We start from the raw sequence: 19,620 nt of genomic DNA, 5'->3' as shown, positions 1-19,620 counted from the left end.
CTTAGCATACATTTAAAATCGCCCAGGGAACTTGCTGCTACAGATGGCCTCACTCTGAGTTAGTAGACGGGGCCCTCGAGCAGGCCTTTAGAGCAGCTTTCCAAGTGGTCCTGATGGTAATGCTGCTAGCCTGGAGGCCACACTCGGGAACCTAGGTGGTCTAAAGCAAGCCCATGCCATTTCCTGCTATTTGTTATGTGCCACTTGTATACTGTCCACCAATTGAGAGCCACATGGTTAGATCCCCCAGCAGGAAGAGCAACTAGTGAACTTTTCTCTGACCTTCCTAGTGCCTTTTTCAGCGCTTGCTTAGGGGTGGAGAGCTCTGGCCTGAGTCAGACGGCCTAGGTGCTCTATTCTGTGTTCTAATGGCTGCATGATCTTGGATAAGTCGCTTAGCCTCAGTGCTTCAGTTTCCCCATTTGTAGAACAGAGATATTGTCTTCTAACTCATAACTGTGGAAGGATTAAATCAGATAACACATACAAAGAGTTTAAATGAACAATAATCACTTGGTCTATCCAATCAGAGACCAGTCAGGAAAAAAGAAATGACTCTAGCTCTTAAAGAAAGACCTGAATAAAGAGGATTGGTTACTCAGGTGATGGAAGGACTCAGAAACCAAACTGGGGGTGGTGAGAGAAACCAGAGGTTTAGCAACAACAGAAAGCTGCAACTACCCCTTGGCTTAGAATAAAAATGGGAGGAGGCACTGTTGCCAGAGGAACAGAGAGGGAGAGAGGAGCATAGTAGGGCAGCTCAGATTCCAAAGAGTCTTTCTGGCAGGAACTGGAGCCACAGGGGAGATTCACTACCTAGAGGCCAGAGGGCAAGAGACCCTGAGTATATAGTTCTCTGGGATACAGAACAGAGCAGGGGAAAAGCAGGAAATGAATCTCAAGAGTTACTCCTCTACACAGTATATTAGTCATTGTTGCCATGACTGTAATTACTTATGTGCCCCTCTCATCGCCATCACTAGACCATGCCTCCATGTCTAGGACCCTCACCGTGCTTAGGTGTTGAGTGCCATGTACATGCAAAGTGGCCTCATTATAAATTCATTCAGCAATCAAAACAAGTGGGGAAAGTTATTTTAGATTAAGAATGGTTTGCATATATTGACTAGATACTAGAGTGTGAAACCAGCATCTGTAGTGAATCTTTGTTCCCTGTCTAGAACCCCATGTCACACCTCTGCCTGCTGCACAGTGCCTCACAGTGTCCCTGCACTGGGCCTGTTTCAAAGACGCAGCCTGTAGAACAGAGAGACAAATCCAGATACCTTCACTAACCATAGTTTGTAGAGAACCATTCTGAAGGTTTGGGGGTGGATGGTGAAGGGGAGGGATTGAGGGACAGTAGAGATCACATTTTTTGGACCAAGAACATGCCTTGCAATGACATCACCTAGAGCTACTTCTTTTCATCATTAAGGATATAGTGAACTGATGTAAATGACACTGAGCCATCATTCATGTGTTCTTCTCACTTGACAAAAATGAGGTAATGTAATGACAGTGAAAGGGGGTGGGTGGGAGACTACAGGGGAAGCAACATTATTAACCGAAAGAGCAAGAGAACATATGTCTTTGGTGATCACTGAAATTTCAAACCATAACCTAAGTTTCAAAACAAACTTTATTCTGTTTGAAGACCTAATACAATGCATTAAAGCAACTTAAAACAACAAGACACAGCTCCATTGAATCTATAGCTTGAACAAATGTCAAGGAGGCACAGTCCCCCCGCCCCCCGCCCCAGGTGCCTTGTAAAGGCAAAATTACAACTGACCATGACATCCTCCCTCTTGTCAAAAGACCAACTTTATTTTAACAATGTCATAGAAACAGATTTGTAAGAACATCGAAGAGATCGTAGCTTTAAAAAATACACACATATAAATGAGATTTTTTTGTTTGTTTCGCCTTTTTTTTTTTTTTTTTTCTGTTTTTAAATAGCAGCATCCTGGGCAGCTAATGCTATCTCACGGTGACAAGTTCCAAGTGAAGTCGGTTAGTGTTTCCAATGAACCCAATTTTGTTCATAATACTAGTAATTTATACTAGTAACTTATATAACTAGATTTCTAAAAAATAAGAATTTGGCATTTCAGAACTTTGTCCCATGTGAGGCATTATGCTATAAACTGCCCCTTTCTTAAATGACCCTGAACTCCAATTTCAGGGTCTGCTCTCCAACTGACTTGGGATACCATGCATAGCAAAAGCACAGTTGTTAGAACCAGCAGAATTTTTCTCCCAAAAAGGAACATCAGTAGGACTTCCCAAACACGTTACTAGCTCATAACCAGCTATATGACAAAGCAATTGGTTCCCCACAGTGACAGCTCACATAAACACATTCTGACTTGACACACTGAAAACGAGGATTTCCGAGTTCAGCGAGTCACGTAGACCAGCTACCCAAGAGGAGTAACTTTTAAACAACAGAAACAAGCCAAAGAATTATGAACTTCTTCTCACTTCACTTGCAAACACTTTTCACCTTTATAAGACAAAACAAAGCAACTTCAAAGGAAAAAAAAAAACCCCATACACACATACAAGAATTGTACTAGACATTGGCTTGTTATGTACTTGAACTCAACGACTGTGGATCTGTTTTGGCTGAAAGGTGTACTGGAAACACAGTCCATGCACATATACATATATACATATATCGAGGGCCGTGAAGTCGTCCGGTGTTGCAGACGCAGGCTTTTTGCCTTTTCAACATGGTTATGATTTTTCCCTCATGTATTATATCAGATCCCAATGCTCCCAATTCTAAAGCCCCATCACAGCCTCTCTTCAGCTTAGCTTCTGGCTCGTATCTTCAGGATGCTGCGCTGGGTGGGGAAAATCAATGCGTGGATGTAAGCATGTGTCAGGAGGGCCTCTGCTGTCTCCACCCCTAATCATAAGCCGCTCAGTGTGGTTAGGAGATGAATGATTGGACTCAGAGCCCTGCTGGTCAAACATCTACAAGGACAGATGTGATGGCATGCCACACGCTGCCAGAAGGGTACCGGGCACAGGCGTAGCATCATAGGTAAGTTGTGACTCACGGTGACAGGAAACAATGAATCCTGCCTTTGCTGGTCAAAGAAAAACCTATTGCATTTCTGCTCGTGAGAGGCAGAAATAAGGCAAGTGCCTAAATACCATGCCATCTTGTGAAGTGGTGAAGCAAAAACGTGGACAGAATGGTAGCTTTTTAACGCAGTATTCCATCTCAGATCTTATATTTTAGAAATTAAAGTTCCTTAATAGCATACACGGATGTGCTACTAAAAAAAACCCACCAAACCTAGTTGATAAGCTACTATTAACTAATGGTTGGGCTTCTGTATGACATGGAAGGATAGTTGTAAAGGAGACACTCAGAGAATAAAACCAGGGGAATCGTCAATTGTCTGGAGATGCGAGGGAGATGGTCAGGTCAGTACAGTCAAGTTTGAGGGCTGACAGTCTGGCTGTAAGACTGACTATTGCTATCGATATGAGTAGCTTCATGTAAAAAGGAAAAAAAAATACATTCTACAGTTGATTGAGTCAGCCACTAGACTGATTCTTTCAAAAGAAAGAATTTTAAAAGGAACAACATTAAAGAACAAAACAAAACCCCCTTACCCCCAGTAGTTGAAGGAAAGAGAAATAAAGCTGTGGTGACTCTAAATAGGAAAGGAAAACTGAAGTTAAGATTCCATTTTCATCTCCCCATTATTCCTCCCAGCACAGGTACAGTTCCCACTGAACCCAAAGGCTTTTGCATATGTAAATTGGGGAGAGAGATCTCTTGCTGTTGCCTTCAGTTGGAAAGAATACTCTAACAAGTCCTTCCTTTTCCCCACAGTGAAGTGTAACACATACAATTATTTGGGTGAATGAGGACTGTTACTATGATTCCTACAATGGCCATGACTTGAACAAGCTCCCCACAATCGGGGCAGGAACGATTATGACCATGTCTATTTGCTTTCTGATCTAAGTTGAGTGGAAAGCTAGGAAAAGAGCAGATATCCAGATAAAAATATCTTTTCAGATCATGCTTTTTCTACAGTGGATGTTGGCTGGTTGTTAACGGGTAGTCTAATGTTAAAGAGAGACAGGTTTTCTAAATGCAGCAATGATACTTTAAAATCAGTGTTTCCAACAAGGGTGAACACTGCTCCAGGACCCTGCCTGCCTTCCTTCCTTCCTAAGACCTAGCATTCCCATAGGTTTGTATTTGTCATGAGGGTATAGTAAGTAGCAGATCAAAGTGGGAAAAGACTTCACTTTGCAGTGATCCACTTCTCTGTAATCACAAGAAAGAGAAAGTGCATGCCATCCTGCCACCCTCCCCCCCCACCTGTACATCCCTTTGCTACATTCCCCTCCCTAGATTCAAGAAGTTCACAATTCTTTATGAAACAAACATTGCCAGGTACCGTATCTTAAGTCTTGAAACAACATTGTTGAACTCAGCCATACTTTGTCATATTCATATATCTATCTTTCTCTTTTTTTATTGAATAAAGCAGCTTTGAAGCTTATCAGGCACTGCCCAACAAAACATTTAGTCCAAAAAAATCTGTTATGAACTTTTTAACCTTGGGCTAACAGCCAAGTACTCTGTACAAGAAAAACTGTAAAATATTTCATAGTTTTAAATCTGAAGCCATTTTTTTTTTTTTAAAACTGGCATCCTGTACATTTCTTCTTTTTAAAAAAAAGGTAACAAGTAACAAAATGAATATTAACAAAAAAAAATCAGGGACAGTGTTTTCAAGCAACAAAAATTGGGGCAGGGGAAGCTTATTCTGAAGGTACGTTTAAAACAGGTAACAATGATGAAAATTAAGAATTGCATAGCACTGTGAATTTAGCCTTCAGCACAACAAAACAGAAGCTATTTGGTATTGATACAAATCCGTCTATTTGATAGTTAGTCATTCAATATTATGTACATATTTTATATACTAAGTGTCATTTTGAAGTCCTATTTTCCAAGCTCCATTTTTCTGTTGGTGGGTTTTCTTGGTTTGTAGAGTTCTAATGAAACACTTTCTGGCACTTTGCTCCAACAGAATTTCCTCTGAACGTACGTGAGCGGACGTTCCCCAAAGTGTCCCCTGTGAGCGGAAGTGCCTTTCTGCTACATATCGGTTCATTTCGTTAGAAAATGAAATAATCCACAGTGCGATGTGTCTGGGGCCACCGTGCACGGCAACACCCAGGCTGGACTGAGCGACCCCAGGCCAGGGCTCGTCAGCCCGTCCCCGCTCCGGTCTCCAAGGTCCCAACTCTTGAGCTGGTAAAGCTTCTGAAAGCACGAACAAGCACCATGGTTAAAGGCCTCTTTGTCCCTGCACGCAGAGATTTTTGCATTTCTTCTCTTGGTGTCGTGTGTGGTTGTGACTTTAAATTAATCCAAAAAACAAAACCAAAAAGAAAGGAAGAGGAAAGGAAGGAAGGCTAATTAAGCACTCCAGACGAGGAACGGTGGTCGTCGCCCAGTGCGAGCCTGCCGTGTATGTGTCTTCCCCTACTGCCGTGTGATCGAAAGCTCGAGTCACATCTGAAGACAGGCGGCTGGCTGTCCGCAGCTCAGTTCCCAGGTCGGGCTGCAGGGGAGCCCTGTGCTTGCTGGAGGCCTCGGGGAGCTGAAGGTGAGAAGCAGGCAGGAGGGCGGCCCTTCATCGCCGCTGCTGCGCGTACACCGGGTAGGCTAGCGTGACGTTGAGGGAGTCGTTGTGCTGCACGAGGGACGTGTGTTGGTAGTGGAGCACCAGTTCCTTCAGGGAGCTGTACAGGTTGTAGGGCTCGGCGAAGCCGTAGCCCGTGGCCGTCTTGTTGATGACGCAGTGCTTGACCTCACCGTCCACCCTGCACATGGAGAGAGAGCACAAGGGCCTGGGTGAGCTGGGCCAGGATGAGGCGTTTTGGGTAAAAGTAAAGTATCGTGAAAATCCCGATGCAGGCCAGCCTCCACCTGGGGACCAGTCCTGGGGGAGCCCTAGACTCGTGGAGTTGTCCCTTGTCACTTACTTACTGGCTGAGTAACTTCGGGAGGTAACCCAGCTTCACTGAGCCACTGGATTGTCATCTTTAGCATGGATTAAAAGGGAGACAGTAGTAATCTATCTGTAAGAGGGGAGCTTTGAGAAATGAGGCGGTGTACGGGAGGGGCTTGCTGGATGCCTAGAACGTGGTGAGCAGGCAACGGGTGGTGACTTTAGCCGTTACTATGAGCGCTGCCGCCCAACCAGAGTGGTACCATTACAATCATTAACAGGATTCCTCCTTTCAGGCAGGCCTGGAATCGTCCACATACCTCTCCATCTATTCTCCTACTCCCTTGTCCTCACTCAAAGTTCTCACTTCTTTCCTGTAGCAATATTTCTCTGCTTTTTAAGTGGAGGGAGGTGATGGGCTATAAAATACTCGGAGACCCTTTCTCTCCTAGAGGACATTCACGTCAGTGATCCAACCTCACTCTTCAAAGTACCCCCAAACTAGTACATAAACAAAGAAAAATAGGCCATAGGACGGAAATGTCTTCTCTTGGGTGTACTTAGGGACAGTGACCAGGGTCCTTTCTCTTACTGTTTTAACCTGTCCCTGATGGGGACTTTACCTGTGGGTGGTGCTTCCATGTGGATCACCTCAGATTCTAACTAACTATACGGAAGCCCCCCAAAAAGCAGCAAGTGTGGCTATTTCCATTTGAAAGACGAAAAAGGAAAACAGGACTTCTCCCAAGCCCTAGTCTCCCACCTAAACAGCAGGTTTCTTTCTACTCGACAGCTATTCCCGCCTAGACCTGAAAATAGTAGGTCTTAGTTCCTCTTCTCCACCGTTGTACTACTGGAACACTCTTAAAGGCTAGAACCTTTCCAAATCCTTGCCCGCACGGTTGGCTGGCTGAATGAATGAAACACCTCCTTGAGATGTCTGACGAGACAAATAATTGGCTGGGGGTACATACACTACGGAGCACGCGTAGCAGCCCTGTTTACTGCTTTCCCGGACAAGAAAAGTGCCATCTCGTTTCCCTCGCAACAGGTTTTCAGCTTTGTTTCGGTTGCTGCTGCCAACATTCCACGTCTTCTCGTCGTGGTGGGGCAAATCCTCGTCATCTTCCACCAGCGAATACTGGCTACAAAGGTAGAAGAGAAGGTTTCTAAATGAGGTACATGGCAGCCAGCAGCCCGGCCCTCTGAGAAAGGGCCCTCTCCTCGCGTCGATCTAGTTCCTGCCCCTCCTTCAAGCAAGTCAGGCCAGCGATTGCGGGTCTGACTCAACCAGCTTCTCTGGCCTGAGTTTCCTCATTGAGTTTAGCCTTCAACCCCCACCCCCGAACAAAGAGTTTTAGTAGCACTAAGTGATACTCTTCCTGTTTTCAAGTCAGTCAGTAGCTACCTGCGGCAGACAGCAAGGTATTAAACAATCTAAACAATCCCGTTTGTCCAGTTTAGATCAGGAAATTGACTGACTAGGAGGAACACCAGTTTTCAAATAATTGAAACAAAACGTATACTTAAGCTTTGAAAATATGCTAAACAGGGTTGTCTCCCCCCAACACCACCCCCACCCCCACCCACATTGGCCCCAAAATATGTTCGGATTTTCTAGACGGTTCCAGGACATCATCACGGACACAATGTCACTTCAAAGCCCCATGGGGGAAAAGGAAATCAATCTGCATTCTCCTTTGCTAAACTTTCCTTTTTTAAAATTCTGGGTAATGAGACTGATAATATTTTCTCCTACGAGACGTTCCATTCCTCACTTGCTCTGCAAACGAAGCAAGTTGTGCATTTTCCTTAAATGAAAAAAACACCCTTGCTACCTCCCATCTGTGCTAACTACTTACTCTTCGGTGTTTTCATTGCCCAGCCACTCGTTCAGCTTCTTCTGCCGAACACCTTTCTGAGTCAACCACCTGGAAAAGAGGTTTAAAAGGAAAATGCATTAAGAACCTATCCTTGATTTTTTGCAATGACCAATCATGCACGTGCAGGGTTCCACTTCCAGTACATACATCAGGTATTGGTCTCTTGTCTTTCTCAGTTGAATGAGGTCTGGTTTAATGCTGTTCATCCGTTTGTCAATCTCACGATACTCGGCAGCCTGCTTCTTCAAGTCCTCCTCCAATCTCCTTCTGCTGTCGACAATTTCACTGATGCGAGACTTTAACTTTTCATAGTTATGCATAATCCTGTAGGCAAGAGCAATGCATCCATAATTACCTGGAGCATGATGAAAGTTCCCCCAAGGTTGCAGTATTGATTCCCAGCAGTTTTCCTCAGGTAAAGAATGCTTTCTCTCCCTGTCGTTTCACAGAAAGCGAGGTCACCTTTAAACAGTTTAAGAGAATCGTGGTGCTCTAGCACATGGGCAGTGGAAACCCTCCTGGGTCACCAACCTTTGGATTTCTTTCTCATTGCCTTCGCGTTTAAACTTTTCTATGTATTCTTTGCTGTACCGCTCCTGGGTTTGGCACTGTTCTTCAAATATTTTTATGGTTTCATTAAATGCTTCAATAGCTGTTCTTTTCATTTGGATTTCCTGCAACCCAATTTTAATAAGACAAGGTCATTCCTTTCACAGAAAAGACAATTTCTTACGGCAAGACACTACCAGGACATTTGACCGGCGCTACTGTCTGGCACGCAAGTATTTTGTTAGCAAGGTGGGACGCAAATTCCTAAAAGCCCTTAAAATAGTATCACAGAAGCACACATTTCCTTTGGAGAATTTTCCCAGTCTCTGGAAGATGACTGTTTGACAGTTTTCTACAGTTTTCATCGTCTTTAAAAACCATTCCACTTTATCAGCAGCTTATGCCATCCTTTTGCTCCCTCTGGCGGTCCCAGATACGTGACGGTCTAGAGGAGATTAAAGCCTCTAGGAAAACAAGGCAGTAAATGTAGCCTCAACCCTTTCATAGTAAGGACATCTCACGGTTAAATCCCCATTTCAGAGGTTAGACAAGTCTGTGGCACTTCCAGTATTATTAGCTTTCACTCTAAAAAGAATTCTTCAATCTGCAGTTATGCCAATCCAGCTTAATTTATTCTGATACTTACAGGCTCGATTTAAAAGGTTTATAGTAAGTAATTATTAGAATAATCAACGATTCACAAATAAATGATCTCCCCACTTTCTTACTGGCAAAAACTCAACCTTTTAAATTCTTTTTCTGAAGCTGAATATAACATGCATTAGCTTCTAGTAACTAAGAGCTCTACAATTTTAATGTGATTTTCACAGAAAACTCACCTGGGAAGTACGGGTATAATCTTCATATAATCTATCATATTCCCGACTTTTTTCTTGAAATTGAGTGTTATATTCATGTAATTTTTTCCCTACAGCTTCAATATTATCTTCTTTGACAACTTGATCCTGGAAGGATTAGAAGAAAATGGACAAAATAGAAATTCAGTTGATAAGGTACTTATCTGACATGGGAAAAATCCTCAAACAATGGTCCTTTATTTTGTGAAAGTATTTTATTGAGCCACTACACACTCGTGATCACAAAATTACAGTTTGAACGTTTTTCGAGCTTGATTACATGCAATTCACCTGCTTCAAAATACTTTCTAAACATTAAAAGTATCTTTTTAAAATATTAACGTGAGCATGTGATTACCTGTTGGTATTTGGATACTGGATAAAGTAATTTCACATCCAGTTTGGGATTATACTGAGCTAGAGATTCATTCCGGTAGTGGTTTATTAGTTCAACCACAGAGTTGAAGGTTAATGGGTCAGAGAAGCCATATTTCCCATCTCGGTGAAATATTTTGATTAATTTGTTATTTCCTCCTTTCCTGCAAATGCAATATATAAATAACGGCATTAGAATTCTCTTAAAAAAAAAAAAAAAAAAAGCGTGTTCTCCCATCACCTTTAACACGCCAATTTTAGAATTTTAGCCACATGCCCTAACTCACCTTAGTGTAAGAGTATAATCACCATGCATTTTAGTAGATGCATCTCGTACCAAAAAGGTCCCATCAGCTGTATCTCGAAGTTTTTCATTCACTTCTTCCCTGAAGTGAAAAGAACATGAGACAATGCTCACCTAGTGGATTTGGTGATTCTCGTGTTACATTTTCTTAACTGTATTTTCAGAGCTTAAGAATTAACACACAAGTCATTCTGACAAATCAGCACAGAAAGTCGTGATCCCCAAAAGGTTTCCTCCCAACTCTTCATTCCCCTCAAAAAAAAAAAAAAAAAAAAAAAAAAGGTTTAGACTAGAAATGCCACTTTAAGCTGATAACATTAATTCTTAGAGTTTTGGTCTAATAAAGAGAGTGACTTTACGCTCTGCCTTGAGGCAGTGCCACTTCACCCTGCTGCCCCCCTGACAGCTCTGTCAGTAATGAAACTTCTCGGGTATTTAATTTCCTGTGGCATCCAGCACCCACAATTCCCCAGAGCTCAGTGACTTCTGTGGTCGTCTTTGGAAGGGAACCAACTGTGCTTCATGCTTATGTTGGATGATAGCCTAAAAATGGAACTTAGCAAGCTGGTGCGTTTTGCTTTTCTTTCTCTTCATCTAAAACTCCCTAGCTCTGGTGAGAAACTCAAAGAAAGAGTCTCCGTAGCCTTACCTCGAAATATCTCCCCAGTACCATTCAGCATCTTGTAAGGACATATTGTTATTCATACCGTTGTTCGCTACAGTAGTGGGTTTTGGTGGTTTAGGAGGCAGTGCTGTAGATGAAGGAGAAAGAAAAAGTTTTTGCAGTCCCAACTACAAATAAACGTTTAAAAGGCGACCCAAGTTCCTTTAAGTAACATTTTCAACTGTGAAACACAGCAATAATGCACGAGTCCATGAACCTTTTCTTAAAAAAAAAAAAAAAAAAAAATCAGAAATCTTTTTGACTATAGACCATAATGGAAAAAAAGAGAAGAGCTTAGAGACCAACAGATAAAATGGGCTGGCCATGTGAATGAATTTCAAAGTAAACCCAGAGTCAGTCACGACATTTTCTACTTTCAGGTTTGAGTTGAATTAAAGTTTCATATCTGGTCAAATCTATCTAAAGTAAGAGACCACAAAGAGAATAGCAGAAGGAATCACATGGCTTGGTTTTAATTTCCTCCTCTTATTTAATTATAAAAGACAAATTTGGTTTCTGTCCTCCACAAATGCTGCTGTGGTCATAAAAAAGCTCATCTACAGGAATATGTTTTAAGAGGCGGAATTGGGTTTCTCTAATCTCAGTATTTCAGGCACTGTTCTGCCAAAAGCCACTTTAAGAAACTCCTCTGTGACCTCAATCTCTTTAGTATTCATGATAATATTCTATTGGATAACTGTGCTCTATATTATGCCAAGAGTGATTAAAAACCATATCCCTCTTCCTCAATGTCAAATCAGTATTCATGTACCAACTGGTGACAAATAAAGAAAGACTGCAGTGTTTGTTTCTGAATTTCTTAATTGGGAGGAAGGCGAAAATAATTGAGAAGGCAAAAATAAGTCTAGGATAAATTCTAGCTAAATTCTAAGTCATAAGTTTTAAAGCACTGTTATTAGTTTAAGCAAAAAATTTCAGGAGTCCAGCAGGTATATTTTATAAAGACCGAGACTCAGTAATGGGAAGCCAACTTCTCTCATTGCAGTATCTTAACAGAAGAGAGAGCAGACAAAGTCTCAACATTTGATTCAGAATAGTTTCAGGGCACGTAGAACTGAGTTGCAATCACTGCTACATTTGATAGCAGCACTGGTACATGCTTTCTAAAGTACCGAGTGTTATCACTGCAAAGTGCCACACTGTCAACAGAGAAAGCAGCACCAAGGGTGCATCCTTTTAATTAAAGGAACGACATACAACAATATAACCCAAACAGCAAATGAGCTCGAGTAACAAAAGACACCAGTGAAAAACTGGAATCCAATTTATATCCATTCAACTAAGAATAAGCATTTACCCCACACAGCCTGACTTGCTTCCACAGGCAGTCAAACCATTTGTTTCATTTTCAAGCTATGAGCAAACTCATTAAATTAGAACAAATGAATAAAAACAGACATCCAAAGAGGAGCTGTTAACCGTAGTTGTCAAAAAGATTAAATGCCACAACATCAACCAGCTTTCTACAAGAATACTGCAGTATTACCTGGTGGATCCATTTCTATATAAAACATCAAGTCTGTGCCACAATTTATATCTGGCTTAGCATATTCTAAATCCAGGTCTTCCATATTCCAAACAGTGTTGTACATTTGTGCGAGAGTTTCCTTGGCTGAGCTCAGTTATAAGAAAAGAGTCCGGCTTTCTTTGTAATGGTGTCTTGGAATTCATTTCAAAACCTATAAGGGGCTGCACTGTAACCTATGACATCACACACCCCAGCCAATCAAGTCAGAAAAATGTCACCAGACCACTCCTGCTTCATCATTTCTCTTCTCTACCAGCCTTAACACAGCCCCAAATCTCACGAAGATCCTACATTTAACAGCACTGCAATGTATACACGCTCTTCGTTTCAAAAAGGTGTTTAACCTGACTGTTCTTCTCTAGCCGTGAGTTTTCTAATTCCTTTTTTATTGCTCCGTGCAGCATGGTACGCTCCGCTCTTGGCAGGTTGACAAAAGCTGATACGCTGCGGCACGTAGCTCCCCCCCCCCCACCCCCAGTGCATCTGGGTTTATAGATAGCCCGGTCATTTCTTGGTTTAAAAATCTTACAAAGGCATCCAAATAGTATACTCAAGATATATTTTAAAGTCCTAAAATGCCTCCGATATATATTAAAAGCAGGAAGGATCAAGAACTCTGGATATTTAATTTCAGTCCTCCATAATTCACTGCAAACTCAACTTATACACTGTCACAAACGTGCTACATTACGGGCAGCACAATGAAGAAAAGGTAGAGGCAAAAATCTCTATTAAACACTGCAGTTAAAACTATAGAATATGGAATGAAAATCCAAAAAAAAGAGAGGCCATATATCAGAATGTAGAGTACAGGCAGAGCTATCTTTGCTAAGTATTTCTCACTGATGAGCCCGTCCTCAGATTTACTGGGCTAAGTACTGCTTGAGGGGGGGGGGGGGGGGGGGGGGTTAATCATTTTGGGGGGGGGGGGGGTGTGTGTGTGTGTGTGTGTGTGTGCGCGCGCGCGGGGGGGGCGGCTTTTGTCCCCTCCATCTCAAATGCCTCACTTTGGGAAGAAATGTTATTATTCCTTCTTAGCAGTATTTAATGTGAAGAAACCAATTCCCCTATAAATCTAAATTAATGTTAGTTCTCCTACAGTGAGAGGGGAGGAAGGGAGAAAAGGTTCCCCCCACCCATATAAATGTAGTTAATTTAAAAAACTAGAGTGGGCTGTGTGATCTACGTACATGTGCATGTCACATATTTCTGTGACAATTTAAAGAACACAGAAGCCCTGGAAATTTATTCTTAGACGTTCTGTCAAATTTGGAATCATAAAACATATAGAAATAGAGCAAAGGCAAGACAGCCTCTGAGCACTGTTCACGTGTCTCTCCTCCAGTTTAATTCAGTTTCCCACTAAGGAGGCAGGCAGATTCAACCTATACCCTCCCACCGTCTCCCACTCACAGGCTCTCTTTGCCTAAAAGTTGAAGTAACCCTAAATGCAAAGAAAAATGGTAGTGGTGGGGATATGTCCTCAGAAAAAAAAAAAATCTTAATAAAAATGTTGACCCAAGTCCTCCCAGCAGCTGTGGAGGACAGCGCGACAGCCCGGAGGGGACCTGTCCCCCATGCCTTTGGGAGCACTTGGTGCAAACCGGTCCTGCTGCTGGAACCCATGTGGTAGACCCCGGGAGGAGGGCAGGGAGACAGGTGACTTTCCACGTCTCTCCCAGGCCTGGCCAGGCCCCAACTTCCAGACCAGCACTTGGTAATTTCCTCCTTCCCCATTTCCAACCGAAGCCCCATCTCTCCCTCACATTGTGCCCCTCGAGGAAATGGGGGAGTGTCTCCCCTAATCTCTCATCTGCCCTCCCCAGGCAGCGCTTACTATCTCTCCCGCTCTCTCTCTCTCTCTCTCTCTCTCTCTCTCTCACACACACAGACACACACACACACGAAGACAAACTGCAGAAATGAACCTTTCAGAGAAGTCCCCCAAAACAGTGAAACAGCCAAGGGGCAGAGCTGTGCCCAAACGAAAGGCAACTTACTTTGCAGGTTATGCATTTCAACGGTTTCCCTTAGAAATGCCTGTATCCGACAACGGGAAAAAAAAAAAAAATCCGAAAAGAGATTCCTCCAGCCTGTGCGGCGCAGGACCCCGAGGCTCGCACGCGCCGCCGGCAGCAGCGCAGCTCAGCGCCCGCCGCCCGTGCAGAAGCCGAAGCCGGCTGCGCACCGGGGCCGAGGCTGCGCCGGGGAGGGAAGGAGCCCGGGCGCTCGCACGTCCCTCTCAGATAACGATCGCGGCTTCATGATTAACTTGGGCAGGTTCAAATATTTGCTGAGCTAGGGATTTCGGGTGGGGGAGGGGAGCCCAAGTCCAAGTCGAAGTTGTCATCATCGTTAACAAGTGGCCAGTGCCAGCCCAGGTCCTCCTCCTCCTCCTCCTCCTCGCCGAGGAAGTGAGAAGGCCATTGTCAGGGGACCTAAAATAGGCTCTCGAACCGGCTGCGGCGGCGCGCGGCTCGCAGGCTCGCGGGGCTCAAGTGGCCACAGTGCAGCGAGGCACTAGGCGCTGCCAAACACAGGAAGTGGCTGAGCTAGTTCAGCAAAAAATAGAATCAAAGCCTTGCTTGTAAAGGCCTGAACCTCTCAGAGCTGCCCAGAACACCGTGCCTTGCTCCCGTCCACCTCCTCCCACATACCAGCACAGACAGCCCCGCAGGTGTCACAGGAGAGCCCGGCGGAGCCGCCCTGCAGGGAACAGGTTTCCAAACGTTTCCCAGGAGGAGGCTCCTCGGGAAGAGTATTGCGCCTCGGCATGGGTACACTAAGCTCCGTTGTATTAAAAATACACTCCAAGATAAAAACTCCACTCGGCAGCTGTTTGTATGAAGTCAATTTCAACTCCTGTTAAAAGGGCCATAAAAGGTCTGCCTGCGTGAGGTTGGTGCAGATGCTACATGGAGCAAAGGACGGGAGGGCAAGGAGAATGGCACACCTTTCTAGAGGATTTTTTTTTTTTCCCCTTTATTCGAAAAAGTTGCAAGGAACCAAACTTAGGACTGTTGGCTACTATTTAAAGAACTAAAATTTGGCCAAAGAAAATTTCCACTCACATCAGCATAGACGGCTTTACTGTTATCCCAAGAACCTTAACCCAATGTAAAATCACAAAATCACTAGCTTTAAAACCAGAAAAAAAATTTAGAGATCACTTCAATTCCCTCATGCTACACACACACACACACACACACACACACACACACACACACACACACGTGTATGCTTCTCACCCAGAATGACGTGGTTTGCAATAACATTATAGCACTAGGACCAGAACCCAGACTTCCGATGTTTGGTCCTCAACTCCTTTTTCTCCACTCACTTGCCCTGCTCTTTACTTCCCTCTGCCAGAGAAAGTAAAAATTAACAAGTGAAACTGAAGTTAATTTCTCTTAAGCCCCATGCAAAAAATTTCACACCTACAACAAAACTTTTGTTTTCTATTTTTAGTTTAATTTTAAAAAAAAGCTGCTTTCTAATTATCTTTGAAGAAACACGGGTTCTGTCTATAATACCCTCAGACTCCGTATGACAAGGTGACCCAAAGGTCACATGAAGTGACAAAGGAAGATCTAGGTGCTGACACAAGAGTCCACACAGGCAGGAACCAGCTTCAGAATTACTTGCAATATCTGGGAAGTGCTGCTACACTCACAATGAAAGTGATTTTACAAGCTCTCCTTTGGTGCAATTGAGGTCATACGAAACACCTACTTTTCCAATTGGGAAAAAATTAGTCTATAAGTGAATAGACACAGCTCCTGCCAGCTGATCACAGACACAGGGTTAGTTCACAGAATACCCTTGCCTCCTGAGCTGCATAATCTTGCCCTACTTTAAAAAATAGTCTTTCTAAAGCTGGGAACCTTGGAAACATCAGTCACTTAAGCATACCTGTCTAGATTCACAGGATATGTCATGTCAAAACCTTCTAAGATTAAAGTGTTCTCTAGTCTGACAGTCTATTTCCCGTTTCAGAAGAAAATTATCTACTGGGAAGTGGCACACTCTCTACTTAGAGAAAGTCTTAAAATAGATTTGAAAACTTTGCTTCAAATTTCTCACAATATGTACAATCATTTACCCTAGAAGTTCTATTATATTACTCAAAGTGTGAGCTGAGTCTTTTCCCAATTTTAGTCAATTTAGTGATCTGCAAGAAAACATGCTCTTCATTAGCTTAAAAAGGGAGCCCTCTGCTGGTAGAACAGAATCAGTAACTTCTGCTCCAGAGAAAACAGTCAACTTTCTGTGTATTTCATTCATCTCCCACTATGTCCAGAAGTTCACACAAAATATAATTGCCCAACTGTCACTTAAATCTATATGATTCACTAAGAAATCACTAATAAATCAAATGCACAGATGTCATAACCTTGGAAATATTTTTCACACGCCTGCTAATAAGCTCTTGTAAGAAAACTTGTATTTTAACTTCTGAAACTCAAAGCCTAGTCTACCACACTGGAAAACTTACATAATTGAAAAACTATCTTTACCTTCTAGATTCCTCAAAACACTAAGTCTTACTACTTTCCTCTCTCTCAAAGTTTTGCAAAACTCATTTCAGAAGCAAAATGAGGCCATGTGTCACTTCTCAGCAGGTGTGATCTAGTCAGGAAAATGTCCCTTAATCATTAAAATAGTGCGAAAGTTACAGACTGAACACTGTATCTCATACGTGCCAATCACCATCAAGTGGCAAATGCTCCATGAGCAGCTTTCATCCTGCACAGCTTCTTAAATGGCTTTTTGTCAAGGGCCACGATTTATGAACAAAAGCCCATTTGAAAAAAAACCCATTTGAGAAAAAAATAAATGAGCCAAAATCTTCTTTTAGGGGTTAAATTAATGCCTCCTTTCATAATTTTAACTTAAGACAACTTAGGCCAGAAGGGCCCTTCAGGATGATGTCAATTCTTTAGTCCACATCCAGGGCTCTGAATGACCCTGCACTAAGAAAAATGTCCATTTGAATTTATAAATAAACTCAGGTTTACAGATGCGTAAAAGTGATACATTCTACAAAGTATCTGAAAAGGTGCGCCCATTGCTTAGTAGAAAAAAAGACCCCTTCTCCACAATTGCCCTCTCAGATGTCCCTTGAGAGAAAGAGAAGGCTGCACCGTGAAAACAAAAGTAAAACTGAACTATACCCTCCAATACATCTCCTGTTCAGAGCACGAATAAAACTTCCTATTTTTTGACAAAACCTAGCACACGCCTTGCCTGCTTACTCCTGCCCCTCTAAACACGTGCAGCTTTTTCAAACTTTCACTTCTCACCTTTGAAACAACCTTCTAATGTCAGACCACATTTTAAACCCAATAAAAAATAAATCAGAGAAAAGTAAAACTCTTTGAAAGTCATTTCCTTCTACCTTAGTGCTTGCTTTAGTCTTGGTTGCAAACCAAGCCCAGAGCATTTAAAACAAGATTCATGAATCGGGCTCTTCAGGATGAATGTTTTGCAAATGCACCAGCGGTTAAAAATTAACTCTGACAGGTGTAGAAGGGCAGGGGGGAGAAAGAGTCATTTGTTTTCCCTCTGGGCTTGAGGGTGCAATATTAAACTTCAATTATGCTACATTAATATTTCTGAATATATCCATGAAATCTGAAATACGTAAATACACTTATAATGGGTTTCATTCAAAGGCACTCAGTGTTAAATGGTCCGTTTTTACCTTAGTTGCCCTATAGAAATCTACTTTAGCGACCTAAGGATCAGTAGGGTGAACGTAACACGAAGTGATTCAAGAAAACCCGCTGTTCAGCTTTAACCCTTTTTAAGACTTTTGGTAACAGAGAACAGCAAACTGTCAACCAAGTTCGGAGAACTTACTCTGTGCTTAGCCTTTCAAACCTTAGTTTCCCTCCCTACAGGGGGAGAAGCCTTCCTTCACAGGTATGCTGGATGCATTAAATGAGCTGGTGTGTTAGAGTTCTTTGAGATTTCATTTGGATGATTATTATGCTGTGTCCAGTTCTACGCTAAGAAGAGCTGAAAAGGAGAAGCCTTTGTCCTTGAGAAATGTAGCTAAGCTGATGAAACTACCAGAACAACTGGTACAGTTTACGTATAAGAGGACAAGGGGCTTAAGGACATAAATGTAGTGAATGGGTCAAAACCCTGCACATCAAGCAGGGGAGGAGCTCCCTGGGTGCAGATGAAGAGGATGGCACTGTTCGGGGCCACTGGGGACGGCTGTGCACTGCGTGCACTGCGTAAAGGCACCTGGGCAAGGTGCGGTGGCGGGGGGGGGGGGGGGGGGCGGGCGGCGGCGCTGGGGCTGGTGCTGAGATCCAGGCGCCTCCACTCCCTGAGTCGCACATGGAGCAAAGGGCGTCAGACAAAGGCATCCTCCTCCCTCCAAGCAATGCGCCCACGGGGCAGCAACTGCCCACTGAGTGTCCTTTTCAGATCTGCGTTTAAGTCCCCTCCAGGCATCCTGAGGCCAGGCTCCGCTGGTCGGGAACATGGGAATGTGGGACCAGTGGGGAGAGCGGCCTGGTAGGATTCAGACGGCACTAACCAGGAAGGCGGCTTGAGGACAAGGAGCCCTGAACGAGGCCAGCTCCCGCAGGGCCTTAAACGCCAGAGCTGACACAACGACACCAAGGACATACTACAGGGTCGTAAGCTTCAGTACTCCTCACCTCATTTAGTGCTCATAACCATCCCAGGAGAGAGGCGTTATTCCCATTTCACAGACTGGAACACCATCTGGAAAGGCTGAATGACCTGGTGATGAGCTCGGTAAGTAAGCAACAAGAGCTGGGATTCAAACCCAGACGTGACTTGCACTGTTCCTTCCACTGCATGACACACGACGGAGTGACTTTGAGCCTGATCCCCAAAGCTACCAACAGTTGCACTGGGGCTCTTAACTATATGTGACCCATAGGTACAAATATCACCTATTCTTGGTCTATCGCTTGCTGGAAACTTCGGAGGACTTTTTGACTGGACACTACGGGCAGTCCCGTTGCCCACAAAGGTTCCAAAAGCCCAGGTAGCAGACAGAGCAGCAGCCTGGTGTCTGGGCCGGGTGCCCCCACGCCCGGCAGACCCATTCCGGCTCACACTGGTTGGGGTGGCACCAGGTGAAACCGTCAAGCTCTGTGGTCTTCAGTTTCTTCACGTGCAAACGGAGAGCTGGACAATGCATTCAGCTCTCAAGTGATGCTTTTTATGACGCTGTCACCTAAAATATTTACTGCTTTTTCAAATCCGGTAAAAATATCAAGCTGTTATTTTTGTCCTTTCCAATTTATTTTGAAGAAATCTTTGAAACTCCTTGAACTGAGATGCTGTTTCTCCTTCCCCTTTTCAAATTGTACCTATTCTTCGAAGCCCACTTCAAGTCCTTTTTTTTCCTATGAGCTTTTCCTGTCTACTAAAAAAGTCACCAACCAC

At 43.4% G+C, this 19,620-nt stretch overlaps 1 protein-coding gene across 5 annotated transcripts in view; it reads right to left on the bottom strand.

The window, feature by feature from the left end:
* Positions 1-1,930: 1,930 nt before the first annotated feature.
* PIK3R1 (phosphoinositide-3-kinase regulatory subunit 1) overlaps positions 1,931-19,620 on the bottom strand; it is an 87,772-nt gene continuing 70,082 nt past the window's right edge. For 4 of the 5 annotated variants that reach the window (XM_029218613.1, XM_029218612.1, XM_029218615.1 and 1 more), the window contains exons 8-16: positions 10,620-10,722; positions 9,954-10,052; positions 9,650-9,830; positions 9,274-9,399; positions 8,417-8,559; positions 8,033-8,209; positions 7,865-7,933; positions 6,977-7,147; positions 1,931-5,874 (exon numbers count right to left, since the gene is read on the bottom strand). In XM_029218613.1, coding sequence (XP_029074446.1) covers positions 5,685-5,874; positions 6,977-7,147; positions 7,865-7,933; positions 8,033-8,209; positions 8,417-8,559; positions 9,274-9,399; positions 9,650-9,830; positions 9,954-10,052; positions 10,620-10,722 — 1,259 coding nt within the window. In that variant the 3' untranslated portion in view covers positions 1,931-5,684. Of the gene's footprint in view, positions 5,875-6,976; positions 7,148-7,864; positions 7,934-8,032; positions 8,210-8,416; positions 8,560-9,273; positions 9,400-9,649; positions 9,831-9,953; positions 10,053-10,619; positions 10,723-14,183; positions 18,411-19,620 lie in introns of those variants that run through there. The other variant, XM_029218616.1, reaches the window with a different exon arrangement.

Source organism: Monodon monoceros, unplaced genomic scaffold (assembly GCF_005190385.1).
Source record: "Monodon monoceros isolate NGI ecotype Baffin Bay Population unplaced genomic scaffold, NGI_Narwhal_1 Super_Scaffold_12, whole genome shotgun sequence".
Taxonomy (NCBI): domain Eukaryota; kingdom Metazoa; phylum Chordata; class Mammalia; order Artiodactyla; family Monodontidae; genus Monodon; species Monodon monoceros.
Note: the sequence above shows the minus strand (reverse complement) of the source record. Positions and strands in the feature narration are given on the sequence as shown.